Source organism: Rhamphochromis longiceps, linkage group LG15, assembly GCF_057381845.1.
Source record: "Rhamphochromis longiceps isolate RC_006_pf linkage group LG15, R_longiceps_female_GT1.1, whole genome shotgun sequence".
Lineage (NCBI taxonomy): Eukaryota > Metazoa > Chordata > Actinopteri > Cichliformes > Cichlidae > Rhamphochromis > Rhamphochromis longiceps.
The window spans coordinates 5,159,542-5,169,968 of NC_140571.1; the positions used below are offsets into that span (position 1 = coordinate 5,159,542).

A 10,427-nucleotide genomic window follows, 5' to 3' on the forward strand; every position below is an offset into this window, starting at 1 on the left:
TGTGCCATCTAACGGCTTATTTTCAAAATATTTTCTCCAATTAAACCTCAACATTGCGAGGAAAATGCGTTTTGTAAGCGTGCGTGTATGTGCTTTGTCATATTGTATCCGTAAACTAGCTAAACACAGCTTCCTTGGGAACCTCGAGCTCTTTTCTGCGCACTTCAAATTGTGCTTGGTTATTTTGATAACTCATTCAAAGAAAGTCACCTGCCATTTGACCTTGGTTTTTGTCCCAACCAGCGCTCTTTGAAAACCTTGGCGGATATTGAAATGCTCTTTCAGACAAGTTCTCTTTGCAGTGGCTCCTCAAGAGCTTTGTCCAAGATGTTGGAAAAGCTGGAGATGGTGGTGAGGGGGGAAGGCTGCTTTTTTTCCCAACAGTGGCAGCAGTGGAGTGGCAGCGGTAGTGCAATGATTGGTGGTGACGGCGGCAGTGGTGGTGGTGGTGGGGAATTTGGGGACAGAGAGGGGTGCAGGTCGGCTGTTCAAAGGCTGGCTTTTTACATTGTTGGTCAGTTGGGGATTAAGGTCCTCTGTGCAGCAGAATAGCCCCTCTAATTAAAAAGGATAAGAAGGCAGAAAAATAGCGAGAGGCACGGGAGGAAGCAAAGAAAGAGGGAGAGGGGAGAGCAAATTTGCAGAGAAAAGAAAGAAAAGAAAAACTGTTTTCAGTGTCACTCCCGCAGCCGGGCCCATCAATTCAGACTGGATTAACTTTACACTCCTCCTCCTCATTTCTCTCTGCCACTCTCTCTCCCCAGTCTCTTTCTATCGAGCAGTTTCCGAACTTTGCTCTCCACATGCACTTTAATCTTTTGAATGCATGCTTTCAAAGCATTTAGTTGACCTCATAAAGAGCTTCACCTGTATATTTCTGGGACAATCTTACAGGAAAACTTCACGTGTCATAGCTAAAGATGATGTAACAGTTTACCAATTATAGAAGCAAAACAAACCAAAACCATAGCCAGGAGCTAAAACCAATTACCAGCACCAGTTTCATTCTGCTAAAGGCTTGAATTTGTGTGTTAGGCTGCATTGTGTGTTTGCTGCTCACTATTTGCCATCATCAGAATGTGAATAGAGAAGGCTGTGTGCTGTGCCCCAGATGCTGGCTGTCAGTAGGTGGGCTGTTTGCCGTGGGGATGCCAGGTTGTGTTTTTGTTTGGCCCTCCTCTGTCCCGCCTGCCTCCCTCCCCTCAACTGGTGGGGGGTCCTGGGCTCCTGGGGCCAGTCCCTGCTGACCAATACCCAGGTATGAGGCCTCTCAGTTTGGCTAACACTATAGCCACAGGCCGTGGGAGGTTAACGAGGTACCAGCAGGCACTAGGCATTCAACTCTCCCATGGGGAAACCACAAGTGGTGGATGTATCTCAATGAAGGGCATGAATATGATGTGATATTAGCTATGACAGCCATGAGGCAGTGGACTATAATGGGAAAATTGTAATACTGTGCTGCAGGTGCAATATGAAGTACAGCACTGACACCAAACTATCAAAGAAGAATCTCCAAAATGTCATTTCACCGGAAAAGTACATGTAGCCGAACCACGCTAGCATTTAAAGGTGTTAAAATTTGCTATTTTATTTAATGTGTTGTTGCAATAATTGGATTTTGTCATGTAAATCTGAGCATGGCAATAAGTCATGTGTGCTCCCTGACAAGCTGGCAAGTGCTTGTTAGAGGTTGATGGTAGTTTCTGGGAAATCAGCTGCCTAAAACACAGTCCCAAAGGCCTATGGTCTGATCAGTGGCTATGTGTATTCTCTTACTGGGGGGGCAAATGTCTAATTGCAATTCCTTTGGTCACTAGTACCTAGCTGTAGTCACTCTGCAAATTTTTTGCTAACTACTAGCTGAGCAGTAGTAAAGTTTGTCTCTGGTTTGCATCCTGTAAGTCGTACAACCACTCGGCTAGCAGTTGGCCAATGTTTGCAGACAACCCAGCATCTTCCATGCAAACTACGAGTGACCTCAGCAAAGCAATCATAAGGAGGTTTTTGATGTAGCACCATCTTTGGTGCCAATTTTACCTGGCAACAGCCAGCAACCTCTAGCAACTATTTACCAACCATTTGGGGAGCAAACATTTTTCTCTCCCAACCAATAAGACACAAAAAGCTCTATACACTTTTTTTTGCCAGTGTGACTTCACATTTGAGTTGCTGGAAAACAGCTCCCCCTCACAGGATAAGAAGGTTTTTGTCTCCGTTGTTCAGCTGCTGCCCAGAGCCTTCTGTTAGTACAATAGTTAAATATCGAGGGACGCTCGGTTTGTCTTCTTGTAATCATCAATACATGTATGGCTTCTTCCACAATGTCTATCAATAAAGTTATCATTGTCAGGTGCAGATGGCAAAAGAAAAAAAAATCACGATAATGTCCAATATAGTTTCCCCCCCATCAGCGTGTAACAGATGGGATTGACAGAGTGGGCCAAGTCATTGATTTGACCTTGATTTAGGCCTAGACCACTGAAGTGAGAGGTAGTCAGAGGAAATAAAGATTAAGAATATTAATCCATGAAGCGATACAATTTGGTATATTGTGTTTACATCATGTAAATGTTACATTTACCCCCATTTATACCCCATGAATTAAGAGAACAAACTCTTTCATTAGATTGTGATTATGATATCTTTAAACAAATGTTTAATATTTAAAGTCTGTCACCCTGATGTACAAGGAACAAACAAATGGGTGCTGGAAAAGAGAAGTGGCAGCAGCTCAACATACTTCCCTCATGCCAGCATTATCCAGTACACTCTGAGAGAGAGCAGCGTTGCAGTCCCACGATTCTTAGCCTTCAATTCGTCTCCCTAACAGCAGGAGAAACCGTGACTGCGTCGATTCGCCGGGAGACAGGGGGAGGGCATATTGCCACAGACATTAACAAGCGACTTCACCTTTTAACAACCACAGCTCCGTTTAGCTGAAACGCTCCCCAGGGCTGTTAGATATTTTCCGATGAATTATATATCAGAGCTGAAGATGAAAGGACTCTGCGTGAGCCAAGAACATCGCTGTGGGACAACAAGGAGACCAGATATTTAAGCCCGGTGAGGCTGTTTGTTTTAGCGTGCATCCATGAAGGCAGAAAATGGGAAAACTCCACGGCCTGCAGTGAAACTGTAAAGGCTATAGGCCTATAGAGATTTGGAAAGATCCAGAAATGACCAAAGTAGGCACTTTTAAAAAAAAAAAGAAGAAAAAATAAGGGTAAAATCACAGTTTTATTTATTTATTTATTGATTGATTTTAAAGCCTTTATGCAAGGAATTGACATGAATGGTGCTGAGATTTGCTGTAGCAGCACACAGAGTGCAGGCCTTATTGATTTCAGGCTTGTCTAACAACCCAGCAGCCTCGCAGTCTGTTCATCTGGCACATAGACTCCTAATTAGTTGTCTAACCTGCTGTTTGTTTGGGAGCATCAATCAAAGCCTTCATTTAGGGATGAGGAGGCCAAAGTTTTGTCGGAAACTGATGATTTTTTTAAAAATCCAAACCGACCTGGGATCCAGGATTAAGCCCGAGCACAACAGATGAGCGAAAAGAAAAGAGCATAGAGGGATTAGCTTTAGTGGTAATCTAATCCCGAAATGCAACCTGCACCTCCTTCCTACAACCACAGAATTTTTTTAAGCACACACATTGCTCAGGATTTGACTGTAGGGAGTGGGGGCGCAAAGTTTCAACCAACATTTACATTTATTTTTTCTTCATATGTTCTTCATGGAGTTACACAGAATCAAACCACAACAGATCTCTCCGAAATTATTATTATTATTATTATTATTATTATTTTTCTTATTTTTTAATATTTTGTCTTCAGCCTCCATGTCAATCCATCTACTATAATTATGTCATAATAGCACAGCTGGTTTATTGTAATATTTGATGGTCACAGCACTGATGGCAACACACCTTAGCCCATAAATACCATGCCATATTTTACCTGTGTCAAAATATATCAACGTATATGTAATTACATTATTTTTTAATTCCCTTTGCTGGGCATCAGCGATGCTTCGGAGCCAGCAATAGGCCACTTTTCTCCAACTGCATCTTTTGATACCCCCCTGCCCATCATATTTTGTCTCATTTCCATTGGCTGCTAAAATTCTTCGCCCCCTCCATCTCTTCCTTCCTTCCTTCCTTCCTCTCTCTCTCCTCTCACACACGTTCTTTCAGCATAAATACCGAGCATCTCTCGGTATTATCCACATCCAAAGGTTTACCGCAGGCACATAAATCCTTCACAGGCCCATGACCAAAAACCGAGCGCCTAACAACTGAAGTAAGTGGCCCATTTAACTTCCGCCGTTAATTTAGATTGACTCTATTTTTTTTTAATTATTATTATTATTTTTTTTTTTTAATTGACAATGAAAGCCACTGGGAGCTGCTTGCCATGAAGCTAGCCTACAGGGAGATAATTGAGGAGGCGTGCTCAGGGGGAAACTTTTTTCCCTGTCTTGCCTCTGCCGGGCTGCACGCCTGAAGCAAAGACGCAGTGAGCCGAGGAATAGCGGGACTGTGGAGCAGTCCGCAACTTGTGGACGTTTCAGTAGAAGCCTTGGATAGAATTAAGCTTAAACACATCGAAATCAGTTCGTTTTTTGTATCTTATTCAGGGGGAAAGCCCCTCAGATTATTTATAATAATAACAACAACAACAACAACAACAACAACAATAATAATAATATAATACAGCTTTAATTACAACCTGCCTGATTTGTTTTTTTAAATGTGATAGCAGTGCATTAAAAAACTTTGTTTAATAATAATAATAATAATAATAATAATAATAATAATAATAATAATAATAATAACAGAGGCCCACATGAGCGTTTGTCAGTTTGGGAAAGTGAGTTGTGCGGCTGGTTGTGATGGGGCTTGGGGGTAATGGGGGGGGGGGGGGGGGGGGGTGTCTGGCAGTCAGCTGGTCTGATAACTACAATGCCAGTCTTTGTTTTATTTTCGTGACGCAGAAAATTAAGGAAGCCTGAATGCGGAGTCGTGGCTGGCGTCCTGTAATCAGGCCAGCGCGTGCCGTCCGGATTATCTCGTTAATTTCTTACAGAAGGAAGAAAAAGGGGAGGAAAAAATATACCAGCCAATAATAATTAAATATCCAGGCAGGGTATTTATTATTGAACGGGGTTGAAATAAAGCGACAGATTGAGCACAGGAGTGGCCGTTATGTTGGCTGTATAAAAACGAGGGGTCCGGCTCGGAGCGCCCCGAGTCCTTGTAAAACTTGTAAAACTTATTCTACAGGTAGGTGTAAGTGGAAACGAGAGGCCTCGGACCGGCTGCAGATGTCTGCGGAAGTTAGCCCAATATATTAGCAATTAATAAAATATTAAGGTGTGCTTATCATCTGATCAAAGAGTAAGTATGTCTTTAACAGGACCCTCGAAGTAAAACTGTCACATAATGCAAAATGTTTTTTCTTTTTTTTCTTTATTCGATTTTTAATTTAATGTATTTTTATGTTTGTATTTATTTGTGCAATTTAAGAGTTTGTTTTTGAATGCCTAAATTTTTTTTTAAAAAATAGCTTCCACGTGAGGTTGAAATTAAAATGCTATTTTTTTTTGGGGGGGGGGGGGGGGGGGGGGGGGGGGTTGTTGTTGTTGTTGTTTTGCTCGTAAAATTGACCTCCTCTAAAATGATTGACCATCAACAGAGAAGACTATCTCTTTGTTTGTTTAGATTAAGTCCTCCTCTCTAATCAACACGTTTCGATAGTCTCACCTTTCCAAATCTAATTCATTAAGGAAAGAGGGTGTGTGTGTGTGCGTGTCCATACTTCAAGGAGGAGTTTCAACCTTCACTTTGGGGTAAATGTCTCCGTGTTTCAAATTATCTGTTCTTCGTATTTTAATGTCGTTACATTTGAATGCTCAGGGAGGTTTTTAATGGAAACAAACAAAGGGCCGGTATAAAGAAGTAAAGGTGCTCGGTTGTGTTTGAATGAGCTGCTCAGTTTGCAGCGCTGGCTTCTTTTGTTTGTTCCCTGAAGGCTTTTGTTATCAGCATTACTTATCGGTCAACACTGGGCTTTGTCTCTGCAAATGTCCCCCAATCAGCTGTCTATTTAGCTTCGCCCAACCTGTGGGTCTATGCTAATTGTGAGCCCGGTTGGGGCCCAGTGTGTGCGCGCATTTTAACGACAATGTTTTGTTTTCGGTGGGTACTAGTAGAGGAGGAGCGGAGTGTGTTTCAGGGGTGGGGAGTTGGAGGGAGGTGTGTGGGGCGGGGCTATAGTAGCAGTGTGTGTGTGTGTGTGAGGAGAGGGGAGGCACTGTGTATGGGGGGGGGGGGGGGGGGGGGGGGTTGATGGCGTAAACGCCTGTCAGCCAGACAGAGCATCTTCAGTCTGGTACGGACAGCTGGGGGTCTCCACTTGGCTTTAAGAGCACTGCCAGTTTAAGAGGACGCTCACTTCTTTAAACCCGGAGCTCTGCGCACGGAGCGCGTAAAAATTAGCGGACTGATTTCAAGAACTCACTTTAAAAAGAAAGAAAGAGGGCGAAAAATGGTTATGTCTCACTTCAGATTCGCCTGGACGACTTGACTCAGTAAACAGAGACGCGACCGGATTTTTAAAAAATAAAAACAACCCTCTCTTCTGAGATATTTTTCTTATTTCTTTCCATTGGTGCTCCTTTGACCGACACTCAGCATGATGTCCTATTTGAAGCAACCGCCCTACACGATGAACGGACTGAGCTTATCTACCTCAGGAGTGGACCTGCTGCATCCTTCCGTGGGATACCAAGGTAATATACCCTGTAAGCCCGCAACCACTTCACGATAGAAAAAAAAACTGTCTCTTAAGGTGTCCAGCAGGTTTAAAACATTTAACGGAATGCTGAGTTATCTCAGCTGAAAACGCTGATAGTTGTATTTAATGCTCAGGTGAGGATACGGAACAGGCAACATTTCTAGGTGAGAAGTTGCTGGATTCAAATCGTGCTAAAAGTCAGGATGTGCCAATAATCGCTGTTTTTCTCCCCATTTCTTATCAGCAACCCCCCGCAAACAGAGAAGGGAGAGGACGACCTTCACTCGGGCCCAGCTCGACGTGCTGGAGAATCTGTTCGCCAAGACTCGGTACCCGGACATCTTCATGAGAGAGGAGGTGGCCTTAAAGATCAACCTGCCTGAATCCAGAGTGCAAGTAAGTCGTGAGCATAACTGATAGCGCGAGCCTGCCGAAGGAGGTCGATATTTGGTAATTGTGTCAGTGAGAGGTGAGAGAGGCTCCCCATTCACAGGAGAGGTTGACAACAACACCTCTGAGACTGTATTGTTACTTCCTCATTTATTCCCATTGGGAATGTGCTCACTTGTAATTCTAAAATAGGCTATATTTTTTTCCTCGCATTTCTATTTAATTATGGCCCATACTACTCCTACAGGGAAGTGAGATGATGAGAAAAACAGCTAATTTTTGTATTTACCCCACTGCGGTTACGTGTTCAATATTTTAATGTGTGAATTCTTTATTTATTTTAACATTATTTTTCATTATTGCATTTAAAAGAAAATGATACCTATAATAATCCCAGTAATTCTCTCTCAGGTGTGGTTTAAAAACCGACGGGCCAAACATCGCCAGCAGGCCCAGCAAACCCAGACTGGCGTGCAGAACAAGGCTGTCAGCAGGCCGGTGAAAAAGAAAGGCTCGCCAGTCCGAGAGGCCAGCTCAGAGAGCGGAGCCAGCGGCCAGTTCACGCCGCCTTCGAGCACATCAGTCCCGGCTGTGAGCAGCAGTGCTGCTCCCGTGTCCATCTGGAGCCCTGCTTCCATCTCCCCGCTCTCAGACCCACTGTCTACCTCCTCCTCCTCCTGCATGCAGCGCTCGTACCCCATGACTTACACCCAGGCGACGGGCTACAACCAGGGTTACACGGGCTCCTCGTCCTACTTCACGGGGATGGACTGCAGCTCCTACCTTTCGCCCATGCACCACCAGCTCTCCGCCGCAGGCTCTGCCATGAGCCCCATGAGCAGCAACGGGGTGTCTAGCCACCTGAGCCCGGCGTCGTCCCTCTCCTCCTCGGCGTATGGACCAGCGGGGCTCGGGTTCAGTGGCTCTGCAGACTGCCTGGACTACAAGGACCAAACAGCCTCCTCGTGGAAGCTCAATTTCAACGCGGACTGTCTGGATTACAAAGACCAATCAGCGTGGAAATTCCAAGTGTTGTGAGGGGTACGAAATAAATGGACAGCTGTCGTTAACTGCAGACTGTACAGGCAAATTAAAGCCCAAGGTTTGGAGAGGCAAGTGTGGCGTTTCCCCCCCTCACACACCACCACGACCACAGGCCCTAACTTCTACCTCGGGGCAAAGCATAGACGAGGACTGGCGGGCGGCTGTCTCGCGTGTTGGGCTAACTTATTAAAAATACACTGACTTCTTAACTTTGATCAAGGGAACGGAACAAATTTGTTAACCAAAAGTGAGGAAAAGGATCAAGAGATCGAAAGATCCGAATCCTAACTTGGTTGAGTTTGAGGGACATGGTCATGTTTTCTCCTTAGCTACTTAAAGACTCCCTTCTTGTCTTTTTTTTTGTTTTGTTTTTATTATTAATTTTGCTGGATCGCTGAAGAGCCCCTTTGATGAAAACGCTGCGCAGGAGAACGTGTGCTTGCGCTGTGAGTGAGTGAGAGCAGCTCTGAACATAAACCTGGATGCACTATTTAATTTATGAGAAAATATGTGGAAGTTACGAGACAATCAGTCCATGTGCGTGTGAGCATAAAATCCCTGATGTGTTTATTTTGCCCTTGTGTCTGTATTTTTTTTGTACAACCTGTATGCAATTGCGCTTTGCGCAAAACCCGTGTGCCACGAGCCAGCTGTGAATTTGATAGTTTTTTTTAATGTCTCGGGTGTTGTTGATAAATTATTATAAGGAGATATTAGTTAAAATAGGGAGTGCACGATGAATGAAGCAAGCAGTGAGGAATTTCACTCGAGCTGTAAAGGGCGGGGGGTGGGGTGGGGGGCAACAAACGAACACACTAAAATCCCAATAAAAACAACTTCAACTGATCCACCTCGGCTGCACTTGTGCATCCATCTGATCCATTTCTTGTGTTTCTTTCTTCTTTTATCACGTGTTTCATCGGGGGAAAAAACACAGTATTCTATCGCCTCCGTTTATTCAGTTCAGACATGAATGCCATCGTTTGCGGTTAATTATCTGAATTGTGGTTTCTTACTGCTGATCACAGCTGCCTACACAGTTCACCGTGTCTGTCACAACTACCCGGGCAAGGAGGAATTTGAATTATGACAGAGCTATGTTAATCCCGTCTCGTGAAAGCGGGTAATCCCAACATTTTCATTCACGCGCGCCACTGGCCCGTTCACACGGAGAAATGTGACACGGCTGTGCTTGCTCAAGAGTCCAGGGGCAAACACGAGCTTAAAGACAGGTTGTGCGCAAAATGTTCCGTTAAACATCAGTTTGGTTCGGAGGGTGTGTGTGTGATCATCCGCTGAAACGCCAGTGCAAAAACAAATAACACAATAAAACGCTCCCCTTCCTTAGAAATGAAGAAAAAGGGGAAAAGTAGTTTTCTCTAATTGAATATGTTGTAGGCCCAAACTCTGGAGGCTTTTCTTTAAAGACTATTTAGAGAGCACACATGACTCATTTCGAAAATCATATTTACCCACAAACGCTTTTATGCTTTCCTTGGTCCCTGATGAAGTATTCACTCTCAGTACGGTGTTATCACAGCCAGCATCATGTGCAGTTGCTGACATATGGGTTTGTGTATAGTGGTCTTAAACCTATGGCCAGCCGCTTTGGGGTTTAAGGAAGAGAGAGCCCGTGCGTGGATTAAATCATAGGAAGGCTGATGTCACTCCTCTAATTAGGATGTGACATGAGATGTCAGAACGTTCATTGAAATCTGTGGCTTTTTGCTGCCACTGAAGGGTTTTGTATTATTCAGTTGACCCCCAATTAGCACTAATTGATGCGCAATTATGCTTCCGCAGAGGAACAAATGTGACTGCAGCCTTTTGAGCGCTCTTATCTATTTATTTTAAATACCTGTAACACTTTAAAGCTTCTGTGTTTTAATCAGATCGTTTGTAAAGAGAAAAGGCTTGAAATTAGCACAGGCTCTAAAACCTAAATGCAGACGACATTCGTAAGATAAATAATAGATATTATTAAAAATGTAGAACAGCTGGGAAATGATGAGTTGAGGAAGAATAAAATTATTTATATGAATAGGGACAAATCATAATATGAGAAATGTTGACTATAATTGATGGAGAAAAAACCCGAAACTGAGGTCTCAATATAATTCAATCCACGTATCTATAAAGAGTTGAGCTCCTGATCAGTTCTCGGATAAAAACAAACAAACAATACAAATC

General features: G+C 43.7%; 1 protein-coding gene across 1 annotated transcript; it reads left to right on the plus strand.

Moving 5' to 3' along the window:
• The first annotated feature begins 6,387 nt into the window (after positions 1–6,387).
• LOC146651864 (homeobox protein OTX2-like) lies at positions 6,388–9,015 on the plus strand. The gene is made up of 3 exons (XM_085382703.1): positions 6,388–6,798; positions 7,048–7,199; positions 7,605–9,015. The coding sequence occupies exons 1-3, from the start codon at positions 6,702–6,704 to the stop codon at positions 8,229–8,231; spliced, it is 876 nt and encodes a 291-aa protein (XP_085238829.1). The 5' UTR covers positions 6,388–6,701; the 3' UTR covers positions 8,232–9,015.
• Positions 9,016–10,427: the final 1,412 nt, after the last annotated feature.

Bases quoted from the DNA above. Each gene is read 5' to 3' on its own strand.
- LOC146651864 (XM_085382703.1), top strand. From the start codon at position 6,702: ATGATGTCCTATTTGAAGCAACCGCCCTACACGATGAACGGACTGAGC. The intron at 6,799-7,047 runs GTAATATACCCT...ATTTCTTATCAG, and splicing joins TCCTTCCGTGGGATACCAAG to CAACCCCCCGCAAACAGAGA. The intron at 7,200-7,604 runs GTAAGTCGTGAG...ATTCTCTCTCAG, and splicing joins TGCCTGAATCCAGAGTGCAA to GTGTGGTTTAAAAACCGACG.